Source organism: Vulpes vulpes, chromosome 3 (assembly GCF_048418805.1).
Source record: "Vulpes vulpes isolate BD-2025 chromosome 3, VulVul3, whole genome shotgun sequence".
Taxonomy (NCBI): Eukaryota; Metazoa; Chordata; class Mammalia; order Carnivora; family Canidae; genus Vulpes; species Vulpes vulpes.
Window position 1 is genome coordinate 37,645,937 of NC_132782.1, and position 13,987 is coordinate 37,659,923.

The 13,987-nt window shown below is 43.6% G+C and overlaps 1 protein-coding gene across 3 annotated transcripts in view; it reads right to left on the reverse strand.

The window, feature by feature from the left end:
• FNDC3B (fibronectin type III domain containing 3B) overlaps nucleotides 1–13,987 on the reverse strand; it is a 337,274-nt gene that overhangs the window by 67,670 nt on the left and 255,617 nt on the right. For all 3 annotated transcript variants that reach the window (XM_072752211.1, XM_072752212.1, XM_072752213.1), the window contains exons 10-11: nucleotides 8,583–8,721; nucleotides 5,167–5,220 (exon numbers count right to left, since the gene is read on the reverse strand). In XM_072752211.1, coding sequence (XP_072608312.1) covers nucleotides 5,167–5,220; nucleotides 8,583–8,721 — 193 coding nt within the window. The remainder of the gene's footprint in view (nucleotides 1–5,166; nucleotides 5,221–8,582; nucleotides 8,722–13,987) is intronic.

A 13,987-nucleotide genomic window follows, 5' to 3' on the forward strand; every position in this document is an offset into this window, starting at 1 on the left:
TTTAGGGTCCCTCTGTCAAAGTTCCACAGAAGAATGTCACAGTCTTCTCAGACAATCCCTTGTCGTGGCCGACTTCTCCTACCCCAGACCCTAATGCGTGTTTACATAGGTGGCATCTGCTATGGCCCGGGCTCACCCAACCCGCCTGGGAGGTACAGGCTCTGATTTCAAGAGGGGGAGCCGAGGCTTGGGGGCTAAGTGACTTGCTTGGCTGGTTACAGGCAAAGCCAAGACTATTAATCCAGGTCCCTTCAGGTGGACACCAGGGGACTGACACACAGCATCAATACTGAGTCTGTGTCACGCAATCACTGCAAGACCGTGGGAGACCTGCATTCGCTCTGAGGCACCAGCTGCAGTGGCACCCCCTAGACTTCGGTATGGCTCTCTAAGAGTAAGACTCTCGGTGGGTTTCCTTTACAGAACTTATGGTTCCTAAAATGGAAGAGAAAGTTCCTAACCTGACGTGAAGTTTGTTCTTTTATTCAAGTCCCCCCCCGCCCCCAAAAAGGCCAGATCACCATTCCTGAGAACCACACACTGGCCAGGCACTGAAGTGCAAGTCAAGGCAAGCTTCCTAATTCTTTTCTTCATAAAAGCTCCTCCCTGCCCTAGAGATATGTGTGTCCTCAATTCCTCCTTCCCAGCTGCTTCTAGGGAAAAACTCCTACCCCTAAGCAGACACCTCAGGGTCATCCAGTGGATAAGGCAGCAGGAGGAGCCAGGTCAGCTCAAGCCAGAGCCCAAGGAGGAGATATGGGCAGGTCAGGGCTGGCACCCGAAAGGGGTAGTGAGCTGCACGCCCTGGCTCCTCTTCCCAATCTCTGCCTTGTGGGCAAGAACATTCTACCTTGAGAAATCTAGCATCTAAGCCTTGTTTTGCTATTAAAAAGTTAAAAGAAAAACTTTTCTCCTGTTCATAATTGTGGATCAAACTAAACTGAATTCATGACAGTAAGTTTCTTGACGTCCCTTTAAAGCCAGCGCTACATGGAATACTCAGAGCTTGCAGAAGAGAGAAACCCTCGTGGGGCTTCGGCCTGCTTTCTGCCAGCCTTCAGAATGATGGTGACGGTGACTTGCAAACGACGATGCAAACATGAGGGTAAATGGGGGGGGGGGGGGGGGTGTAGGGACCACACCGGGAGCAGGTCGGGGTTAAGCTATAACGTCCAGGCTCGTCCAGTGCCTTGAACCACCTTGAAAGTGGCCTTCTGCCTTTTGATGGGAAGCTCCTGGAGGGGAGCACAGGGGTGGGGGACCTATAAAACTGCAAGGTCAGCCCTCAGGTCCCACAGCGGGGAACACTACTACTCCCCTCAGTTGCCACAGTGGGGACGGGGGCAGGCTAGTGCGTACCTTTCCTCGTTATGAAAACTGACCTGTTTCAGTGGAAGATGGAAACTGATGGCTGCAGCCGAGACGCCAGTGACACCTGTGTGTTCCATTTTTAGTGGCTCATTACAATCTCCCTGTCAGTCACTTCCCACACTGACTTAAAGCTTAAGGGCCTGTCTAGGTAAAATTATTAACAGAGGAGGAAAGTAGGCAGCTAGATCTCTTGCAGAACTATTAGTGAGTAATTTCCAAGTGAATTCTTGGACCGATGATGCGGCATCAATGACCATGAGTTTAGGAGAGAAAGTCCACTTCACTTCCCTCTAAGTGGTAACAGGCTTCTGTTTTCTCTTGCCCACTGGGGCCACATCTGCTCTTAGAGACGAGCAGGTTTTACTGGGATGGTGATTAAAAACTGAACAAAAGAATAAAATATCCTGGGAACTCCAACCAGTGCTGGAATACTATAAAAAGAAAAAAAAAATAGGAGGACACTTGCACAGGGATGGGGCCATCTCACTCCAAGCTGTGATTCTCAGAGCAGGTGTCAAGAGCAGGAACGGGGCAGAGAGCTACTCCCGAACAGAACCTTCTTCAGGACTCTGAGTCGTACCCATCCCCTTCTCAGGTAGGGATCTACTCCCCTGTGTACCTGACTGTCCTCCTGCCCTTTGAGTTTGTTTAGACAGCTCCTTGGACAACAGCATATGGGTGTGTGGCTGGGCCAGGTGCCCTGGGAGAGAAGAGCTCTGGCCCTGGAGAGGGTTGGCTGTGGGGAGGGGAGTGACTGCAGCAAAACCCTCCCTCCCATTCTGTTGCCCCACACCACACTCCACTGGGGTGGATTCTAGAAAGAGTCCCTGTTATACCAGGCATACTTGACTCGAGAGACTACCAGGAGGTTTTGCAGCGACAGCCTGAGTCTCACAGGTTCATGCCTCGTGGGGGTCGGATGTCGTTCTCTGTGCATTTGATTTTCTTCCTTTGTGAAGTCACGGCTTGAGTAGCATGGGAATACGGGATGCAAGATCCAACCCCAGTGAGCTGCCTCAGGAGGACTACGGATCCCTAACCTAGCCCCGAATTTAGAAACACAAACTGTTAGATTGTTCAGTTTAGAAACTTAACTTCTGAAATGATAGAACAGGCAGGAACGAATTGGTTACTATCGCTTCTATTTTTCCTGCCAGGAAACCCAATGATAACCATTTTAAAATCTTTTTTTGAGGGACTAAAAAGGAAGAAGCACAGTATCAAGCAAAGAGGCTACGGGATGGAAAAATCTGAGAAGCATGTGGTTAGGTTTGTTTTATTTATGGCTGTTTAAGAAAAACACAAGAGGACAGCATTCCATTATTTTTCCAGCTCTCAGAGTAAGAACATTACCTTCCCTAGGTCACGGATCCCTCACAGGACGGTGTACATAAAGTGTTGAGGCACTGAGGGTACGCTCCACAAACGCTGAAATATTTAATAAACGAACATACCAAACAGCAGTGAAAAGGATCCTAAAACATACTGTGATCACAAGGGACAATCTTAAGGAGTTTTGAGAGAGCATCGATGATGTAAACACACATGAGCTAATGGATAACCTGAGGACTGCATGGGGCAAGCTGCTCATATAAAACCTGGAACAGAACCCACAGCTCCTGATCGTGGTGTCCTTTCAAACATACTGTCCTCCCAGGGAGCTCACGGTACTGAAGGTCAGGGAGCAGTTACATAGACTTTGGGGTCCAGGAGTTTTTCAACGAAGTGAATATTAAGGCCCACGATACCAAAGGATTCCTATGTTAGCAAAATGCCCATAGCCGGGGAGAGTCCACTCACCTGGAGTCTTCGGTAAAGCTCAAGAGAGCTGACACCAGCGGAAGTTAGAAGGTGGGAGAGAAGATGAAGGGGAAGGGGAAGGCTGAAGAATTAAGATGGGAGCAAAGAAAGGATGGGAAGAGAGCAAGCAGGGAAAAGGCAGGAGAAGGCCCAAAATGAACCATTTGACATTGTGCGGTCACCAGCCTATAGTGGGTGCAACTGATTACACATGGTCATTAGACAAAGCTTCCCCATTTCATCCGAGGCTGTAGCTTATTTCCTCCACGCATCCTGCCAGGACACTTTCAATCCAAATTCAAAGGGAAAGAGGCCAACAACTGAGTCACCATTACCATTTCCTGTAGCACCTGGGTTTTCCTTGGAGGTTTCTCATTCAAATACTCAACTTCTCTGACCTTACTTAACTTACAAGGCCACAGGCCAAAACAAAACAAAACAAAACAAAAACATAGGACACACACCACACACACATGCAGAGCTCAGAGAGGAGATCTGAAAGGAAAAATGCTTCCTCTCTGGTGGTAAACTCTATCTTGATATAAAACCTCAAGATATGAGAAAGGTCAGTGCCAGGCAGGTCAGTGCCACAAACCAACACATGCTTAAAAACGTCTTCAGTCAACATTCACTTGTCCTTAGGAGGAAGAGGGGATGGTAAGATGGTGCCACGCGCTCACAGGGCAGCCAGGCTCCTCCTTTCCGACCTTCTGGACGGCCTATAGAAATCTCTTTCCACGAGGGCCAGAGGGGTGGGTTTGCTTTCCAGTCAAATCATCTTAAAATGAAACCCACCTAAATCTGTAAAATCTCCCGGTCAGGTGTAAGATGTCACCAATCTGCACGTAGGACCTAATCACAGGGATCCCCAGAACAATAGATCGTTGTCTTTGGTAACTTGGAACTCCAGCTTTCAGATGCAACCCAGATGGGAAAACACGCTAACGCAGAAAGTGATGAAGGGCCCCCTTTTTCACATCAAAATTTCACCCTGAGAGTTTCGTCCAATTTCATTTTACATTTGGTGAAAATATTTTTCTCCACACTCGACAAGTCACTTTTTGCCTAAGTCTGCATTCTGGATCTTTAAAATCTCCCTCGATTCAAGTCACAGAGACTAGTTAACTCCCATTTCCACATTCCAATCCCACATTTCCTTCTCTTGAAATCCTGTGTCTGTTTGCTCGCTCACAGAAAGACTAGCGCAAGGGCAAGTGAATGAATAGAATTAACATCTATAGGAATAAAAAGCACAGTTCCCTTTTAGAAACGAAAGGCTTCTTTCTGCACCCAGTTATTTCCTGCCTGCGATTCTGTGGGTGGTGTTAGCAAGGCCAGAAAGGCACAAGGTCACCCATTTAGCAGAGTGGGCTGGAGAATAAGGCAGCTTCACCACAGATACCACGCTAGGGCCCCTGGTGAGGGAAACAGCAGAGGGGGCGCCTGTTATAGGGCGGTCTAGTGGGCAGGGTGATCACACCCCCCCCCATGTTAGAGTGAGACCTCCGGGCAGGGCTCCAACCCCCCCTCCCCCCCAGAACGCCCGACAGTGCACCACCAAAGTACATCCGTGGCTTCAACTCGAAGAAACAAATTACACGCTGCCCAAGGCGTGTGCTTTACCTTATCAACGCCATCTATGCAGAATGGCCCTGAGCAGTCAAGATAACAAAGCGCTCGATTCTTCATACAAATTGATGGCTGGCCAGGCTCTGGGGACTCCCCAAGAGGTCAGACCTTGTCTTTTCTTTCAGTAGCATTTCTTGCAAATAAGCCAAGTAAATACATTTAATGCCACTTAATACAATTCATTACACTACTTTAGTCTGTCTTCCTTTTCCACGGTCAATACCATAGGTTTCCATTTTTTTTTCTACTTATGCTTTTTTTTCCTCCCCATGTGTTTAGCACATCTTAAAGAATAAAAAGGCATTTGTTCAGCAATTTTATTTTTGAAATGCTGTTTTAGATGGATGGATATGAAAATATGCTTACCTCATCCCATTCTAAAAGGTAGTTGGTGATTTTTGAACCATTATCAATTGGTGCCTAAAAATAGAAAAAAAATAAAGTAAGAAGAGATTAGAGAAAGCAGTTCACAGACAAAATTATGAGCTCTCAACTCGGCTCAAAGACAGTATCTATGCTAGTCCTGTGCTCTCCCCTCGGGCAGATAACCCTGGTGGCTCCAGTGTTTCCTTGGGAAACAGTATCCTACAAATGAATTTTAATATAATCCAACGGTAGAGAAAGCCCCACTAATAATAAATCATGCCCCACAAAGACCCAAACCTGCTTTCCCCTCCACCTCGACCTTTACACCCTCATGGTGCCCTACTTCCTTGGGGATAAGACTTTCAAGAGGTACTTAAAGAACAGAGGGAGAAAAAAGGCAGCTGAGAAATGTAGATGCTGCTTGGAGTCTGGTGGGTAAACCTGACCCAGCCAGGTTCAGGGTTAAGAGTATGTATTTTTTGTAACTTCCTCCATACTTTTTTTTTTTTTTAAGTGCTTAAGATTAGAAAGTCTTCTGTGCCTTTGAGATTTCCCTTAAAAAAAAAAAAAAAAAAAAAAAAAAAGATTCCCCCAGATTACCAGGAGCAATTAGCCCTTCACATGTTAGCAAAAAGAAGTTTCATCATTTGCTTTCCTCTTAGAAGCACGCAGAGATCTACTTCACCGAGAAAACAGGCCTTGGACTACGGGAAGGGGAGTGGAGAAGCCGGAGAAGAGTGCCTGGCAGGGTCAGCCCCGCCTCCTGGAAGGGGGTGCTGCCCTGGGGTCCCTCACTGCACGGGGGCAGTAAGATGGAGGGAGGGAGGGGGCAGCTGGAAGGCGCAGACCAGGGCTCCCACCCCACAATGTGACAGCTGGGCCCCTCCCCAGGAAGCAGCGGGAGCCCCACACACTGCGCTGTCCTGGCCCCTGGCAAAGGCAGCCGGGGCAGCAGAGCTGCGTCGAAAGCCCCGTTTGGCTGTTTGTCACATAAGGTCCTTTGTCCGTCACTCAATATCACTGTTTAATTTTGTGTTCCAAGAATAAATGGGTGTGATAAGTAATTGGGAGAATATATAAAAATCACCTACTCAACTGCTGGGCACCCGGGAAGCACCCGGGAAACAATAGCAGTTGTTTTATTTTTGTTAATAATAAATCATCATCAAGGGCCCAGTAAATACTAGTTACATTTGTGAAGAGACTCTTCTCCCTCCTTTCACCTTCTGGGTCGTATCACCTCGGAGTGTCAAGCCCAATTTCTGGGGAGTGCTCTATGTTCTACTGAACTGTAATTTCAGGCTTTTGTGGGCTCCCTTTGGTTTGGGAGATACCCCTGAAGTTCTAAATAATAGACACAAAGTTTTAGATGAGAACCCATTTCTGGAGTAAGAACTATGTTTATGGTGTTGATAAATTTCTCTAGAGAAACTGTTCTTTCAGCAGTTTCTTCTATGATATCCTGCCCCACCGCCAAGCTCTTAATTCCTTGAGGGTGGAAACCCTGGCTTTGGGATTTGTATTGCCCTCTCTCCTACTGCTGACTAACAAGGAGTTCGAAGATCTCGAGCTCTGTGTGCGTTTGTGGGTTCAAGGACAGGTGGGCAGTCGGAGCCCTGTCTTCCTGTCCTTGTGCCCCCGGCTGGAGCACTGTGATCACAAAATCCGTTCTAAAAGGACACTGAAATGCAAATGGAACAAAATCCAGAACTTTCAAGTTTGTACGTGACTTAATGGAACAAGAGTATGTTTCCGATTCACAATTCAATAAAGGGAGAAAGAAAATGTGAAATATTTTTCTCCTGATAAGCCAACTTTATCCTTGAAGTCGCTGGTCTGCCTAAGACCTGAATTACACCCGGGTTTTAAGCACAGTATGTATCAGTGATTCCCAACTTTAGGTTTATAAGACCCCGGGGTCCCTCGGGTAATCTTAAGATTTCTTAGATTTTCCAAAGTGAATTTTAATTCTTTCCTTTAGAAAAAAAAAAGATATGTTTATGTATGTATATGTGCAAATAGAGAACATGTTTTAAAATGGATGCGTATCTCCAAGGACTTAAACAATGATGACCAGTTGGGTGTTACAACTCTGAAAAGGTAGGGAATCACTGACCTGGATTATCCCTGGAAGCCAGGAAGGAAAATAAAATAGTTCAGATTCTAAGCCAGTCTAAGCTTTGCCTTTGCCAAGTAACACACTCCATGTTGGCCAGTGGCTATGAGAACGCAGCTGCCCACATGAGAGGGGTCTCCAGAAGCCCGTGCTTTACTGCTAACCACTGCTCTCAAGGGCTTCTATGGATGCCCGGGATAAATTCAACCTCCTGGACTAGGAACCAAAGAACAACATATATCTTCACCAATACTAGATCTCCCTAACCATCTTATTATTTTCACACATTAGTGTATTCCCCAAACCCCACAAATCTTTATCTCTGCCTCTAAAAATTTCACATCTTAAACTATATTTTAAAATATAAACATAGATGGGTGCCTGGGTGGCTCAGAGGTTGAGCATCTGCCTTCAGCTCTGATCATGACCCCAGGGTCCTGGGATGGAGTCCCACTTCGGGCTCCCTGCTCAGTGGGGAGACTGCTTCTCCCCCTCCCTCTGCCTGCCGCCACCCCCCCTCCCCCGCTTATGCTCTGTCAAATAAATAAAATCTTTTTATTTTTTTTAAATTTTTTAAATCTTTAAAAAATGTATAAACATAGAGAAATGATTATGATAGGTATTGATAACAAGATTCAATTCTTTTTGCGAACATACAAACTGTGACTAATAAGCTAAGGATACAGCGTAAGGACTGCTCTTTGGCAAGTTATTTGTAGCCAGTAAATTGTATTTTATGAAAACTACTATATATTTTAGACTTCAAAAAATTAGTAACCCTAAGTGATCTAAGGCCTAATCAGTAAAAGTTAGTGAAGCCTTAACATAGTTTAGAACACTAAACATTCTAGGCAGTTTTAAATATTGAACATTTCAGAGTTGCCACTGAAAGAAGCCAAAGGAGCCAAAACCTGACTTATTCTAAATCTCTTTATAAAACCTTTTTATTGAAATCTTCAAATGTTTGTTGAATAAACAAAACCACTGGAAAGTGATGAAATTCAGGTATCAAGTATATATGCACTTAATACTATACAGTATTGCTTATGAACCTAAAAGATTTACCTCTGCAGAGAGCTAAAACTTTTTGCACTCCTACCTCCTATCACTTTGCCCAATTTTTATAGACATATAAAAGACATGCATACATACATATCGACATATATTCAATATCACAACATTTTGTTTCACATAGTTACTATGTAGAAAAATCAAACATTATCACCAGACTGGAGTAGTGCTAAATAAAAACGTTTCCAACGGCTAGACTTCAGACTGTTCCCGGCACTGAGCTACCCACCTTCCACTGCAAGGTTAGTGAACTTTTGCTCCTGTGTGCCAGCTTAGGTGGGAAGGGACACTCAGGTGCACAGCTGTGGGTGGTGAAGCTAACTGGCTCGGAGCAGGATCCCTTTACGGAATTGTACATGGCATATACCCTGAAAACAAACAGATAAAGACAGTCAGTGGCAGTGGCCCATCCTAGAAGACCAGAGTTTTTTTTTTTTTTTAATTTTTTTTTTTTTTTTATTTATTTATCTATGATAGTCGCAGAGAGAGAGAGAGAGAGAGAGAGGCAGAGAAACAGGCTCCATGCACCGGGAGCCCGACGCGGGACCCGATCCCGGGTCTCCAGGATCGCGCCCTGGGCCAAAGGCAGGCGCCAAACCGCTGCGCCACCCAGGGATCCCCAAGACCAGAGTTTTTAGCTCAGGTTTACACCAGGGCTTTCCAAGGAAGAGAATTTATGTAGCACACACCATGGTTCTTTTCTTCTTATCTACTGGTCTTGTCCTGACCTAACTATGGCCAGCATCTCCAGGAGATAATCACCCGAGCAGGGAATGTGCCTCTCCTTCCACTAAGTGTCAGAACTCTCAGCCCCCAATTAAGACAGGCAAGGTCTACTGACTGGAAAACAATATGCTGAATGAGAAAATATCCTCAGGGTGCCCGACTCCTGACTCCTGGTTTTGGCTTAGGTTGAGCCCCATTGTCAGGCTCTGCACTCAGCTCAGAGTCGGCTAGTTTCTCTCTTCTTCTCCCTCTGCTCCTGCAGCACTCTTTGCCTCTCTGAAATAAATAAACGCAAGCAAGCAAGCAAGCTTATCCCCAAACTGGTCTTCAAATATACATTCTAAAACCATTGAGCCGGGCAGTGCTGGTGGCGCAGCAGTTTGGCGCCGCCTGCAGCCTGGGGTGTGATCCTGGAGACCCGGGACAGAGTCCCACATCGGGGGATCCCTGGGTGGCTCAGCGGTTTGGCGCCTGCCTTCAGCCTAGGGTGTGATCCTGGGGTCCCGGGATCGGGTCCCACATCGGGCTCCCTGCATGGAGCCTGCTTGTGTCTCTGCCTCTCTCTCTCTCTATGAATAAATAAATAAATAATTAAAAAAAAAAAAACCATTGAGCCACTCTCCAGTTGACTTGGTGGGAAGGAGGATGAAAAATAGTTAAGGGTTGGCTGAGAAGAGACAAGAAGCAGTGAAAGGAGTCTACAAACTGGAGAGAGAAGTATAAACCCTGGGGTAGAACAGATACCATCTTTAAACTTTTTCGAACATTGCAGATATTTAAGTAGGAATATAGATGTTTCACACACAGAAACATGCCTGCTACTGCCAAGTGTGCCTCGAACTCAAGAAAAACAATGTTCAGGTACAGTTTATCCATGTGAACGTTTTAGTTTTGCACCTGGCGCCGAGATTAAAGATGTGTACTCTGTGCATTAAAATGCCTGGCTCAGTGCTGAACATATGGGCCCGATTTCTCCAGAGAAGCTATGAAGGAAAAGCACGTAACACGCTATTATAAAACGATACTTCTTTCAAATAGCATAAAATAGGGTTATGTTGATTTTTATCTTCTTCCTTCCTTTCTGTTTCTCCATTTTTAAAAATACTGAGCATTTAAAAAAAAAAAAAACAACAACCTGAAAACCTACTCTTTTAAAAAGACAACACAGAAACTTTTGCTGCCTAAACAAGATGTAAGGATGAAGCTAATCGGAGTTGGTAAATATATCAAGCCCTTAACTCTTGAGGTCCCGCTAAAAAGATAGAAGAAAACTCAGAATCAAGAGAACAAGTAAACTTCCCAAAGCCACACAGCTAGAGAGTTGCCTCAAGTGAACAGTCACGGAAATCCAACCGCTATACTCCACGGCCTACTGTCCTTATTCTCTGAATACCCACAATCCATCTCCCCTCTCCCTACCCAACGAACATAAACAACAGCTAAAGATAACATTATGGAAAACAGGACCTAATTAGGATTTCTCCTCAAGGTCTGTCACAAGGGATTTAAAGAGGTCATGCACATTAAAAGTTCTAATGCCTATTTCTATCTTAAAAGGTAAGACACATATGTACTGGAAATTTGACTTGTTTGCCTTGTGGGAAGGCACAATGATGACATTTGGTCCAAACAAAGGATACTTATCAGGATGCTCTTCACCCAACCTGATAAAAGTCCCTTTTTTGCATTCACTGTAAGTAGGAACAGGAGAATATAAAAGCGAATGGTTGACTTGGCAAAGATCATTTCTTTGTATCAGGACAGGCTCACTAGGAATAAGTTACTTAAAATGAATCACAGAACATTCCAGACATGGGCAGAATTTCTGCCTAAACTTTAATAGATTGGCTGGATTCTATAGCTGGTGGCTCATAGGTTACATCTGGCCCAAGATATGCATGGGGGAGAGGGAAGAAATATAGTGTTTTAAAATATCACAGCCATCCCTGCATGAATGGAAGGACATAGGCAATGGTCAGTACAGAAAAATATAAGCAGACATTATGTACTCCTAATGAAAGACAACGCCATGATCTATAAAACCCTTGCCAGAAAAAAACTGAACCTATATCAGATTAAGCCTCTTTGCTACTATATAGAAAACACACAGAGAACCTATTAAGTCAAACTATAGGAATACAGTCAGCCTAATTCATACTGTGGAAAATTCTACAGGACCCCCCAAAAAAATTATTCCAAGAAATAAATTGCAAAGGGACAGGAAAGAAAGGGAGGGAAAACCTACAGATTAAAAGAAATTCATGAGATACCAGCCAAATAGAATATTCAGACCAAGTCTGAATTTCAATTACAACAATCTGAAGAAACAAAGCTTTCATTTTTAGGACAGTTGAAGAAATGGAAACAGTCCCTGAATTTTAAAGACATGAAGGAATGTATCCTTTTTGCTTATTTTGGATGGGCACGTGATGATGGTAATGTGGTGCGCAGATGAACTATTAGAATGTCTGGACTTCAACATAGCAGTGGGGGCAGGGAGGGTAGGTGAGTGCAGCAAGGAAATTAAGAGGTTGGGTGACGGGTCTATGAGAATCCATCAGTTACTGTCCACTTTTGACTGCATCTGAGATTTTCTGAAATAAAAAATTAAAGATCAAGCCAATGCTTAAAGTTCTGGAGAGCTCTCATTTAGAAAAATGAATGTCAGGTCTCTCTTAACAATTAGAAGTTCTAGTGACAGCTGCATACCTGTAAGGTGGTAACTAGATAAAGATGAGAGCAATGAGGAGGCGTGGGTCCTGTCCAATTCAGTCCTCATCACTTCCTACTGTCTCCTCAGCACTGAGATCGCTTCTCAGCTTCCCTTTACCTAGCTCTTCACCCACAGAGGTTCCTAGGAGGAATTTTACTGTTCAATCACTGGACCTTTGTTTACAAATTCAGACTATACTCAGGTAGACTGGGTCCTGCATGTTCACAAAACAAAAAACAAACAAACAAAAAAAAAACAGCACCAAAAATCTACATGGAAAACAGAGCAGGGGAAAAGAGGCAGGGACAGGGCCTACCAAAGGCTGGCTGACTGCAGTTCGTGATCTCGGGAGATCTGGACTCAGTCAAGTTCATTCTGGGTCTTTAAGAATCGATTCTTGGGAGTCACAAAGCCCACATTTATCAGGCTAGAGAAACCTAACAGCCAGGTTGGCAGGATGGCTACTGCTGGGATGAACGGAAAATCCTGGTGAAAGAATAAAAATTTGAGGTAGTTGAGGATGTACAGTTGTATGGGCCACAGAGGAGTTATTCTTCTTGTCTCACAACTCAGAGAATGTTAATAGTTTAAATCAGGAGTCAGCACTTTACACTTATAAAGTCTGTCCACAGAGGAAACGAGATCCGTCTTATATGGTGATGGAAAATGCTGCATATGATAGGTATCTAGAAGCTGATATAGTATCTAAGTATCCCACGATTATACCCGTCCATTAACGGTGGCCAGTAAATAGCAACTAATTACTCTGTTTTTACCACTAGCTTTTACAGAAAAGTCTCCAGAAATGTACTTTATTTTCAAGAATGTTGCAATACTCTTTTTTCAAAGGATGGTGATGTGTTTTCTCTAAATATCATCGTGTGATAGGAGGATCTGTGGAAGGGGATAAGTTTTTTAGGTTAAATAAATCAGGAGACACTTCAGTTCCTTCTGCATTTATCCCAGCAAAGAAGAATACATTTTTCTAATGATATGATTAATCTTGTGTTGGGTTTTCACATTTGTTTCAGTTTAAATATTGACTAAATGCTTATGAAACAGGTGCTCCAAGAATTTCAGAAATTTGCCTCCAACTTCCTCCAGCACATCTGTGACATAGTAGGAGCCAGTGTCTAGTCAGTAACACCTATTTCATAATTCTGTACCGAGACGGTCAACCATATTTTTGGAAATATTTCATCATGTAATTTTTCTGAGAAATGTTATTACGTACTATCATTTCTGGGCAACTTCTCTGCCAAACTGCTAATGCCAATGACTGGAAAACTGCTTCAAAGTTTGTCATGCATTTGCAATCCATTCCATCACTCAAACTCCTGATTACCCCATTGCTGTTCTTGATTCCCACAATAAAATAGTTACTTCAATGTCATTTTAATTCTAGAACTACCAATTAGAACAGGAAAATGGTATTTTTGTGTACTTATAAATAACTAGAGATAAATGAATATAAATGTTTATGTATATAAACTTATATTTAAGTCATAAAATAGTTACTTATGTATGACGTATGTGCGGGATTTTTCTCATTTCTCCCTTTTCTTCAACATGTGATCACACACACACAATCTTTCTGTCTCTCTCCATCTCTGTGTCTCTCTCTCATACACAGACAAGATTTTGTATTGGTGGCTTTATACAATCAGCAATACAATGCCCTATATGGAAGTGCTGAATAAATACACTTTAGTAATTGCAAATTGAATCTTTTTAAACATTCAACCAACATTAAAATGCAAAAAGCAATTTGTGTTAGAACTTGGTAACAAATAAAAAAGTGATGACTTTAATAAGAATCTAACCCAAGACCCAACACCTAAGTTTCTCAAATCAATGTAATAGGAGTTATTACTGTCCTCAGTCACAAGAAAAAAAAAAGATTGAATAGTTAGATGTGCAGAAATGAAACAAAAATTCATAGCAAAAAATGATCTTTAAAACCTAAAATATCTCAGTATACAATTTTCCATGTGGAATTTTGGCCTAAACGGCATGGTCAGTGCCAATCTAAACAGCCACAGATGCATGCACCTGTAGCACTGCCCTAAGGATGCCACTGGTCTCCTAGTCCAAGATTCCTAATCCCAGTGGGGTGATGGTAAGAGGTCACGAGCTATCTTGCCCAGAACTGATGCTAAGCACCAGACAGTCAATGACATAATCCATGATTGAGA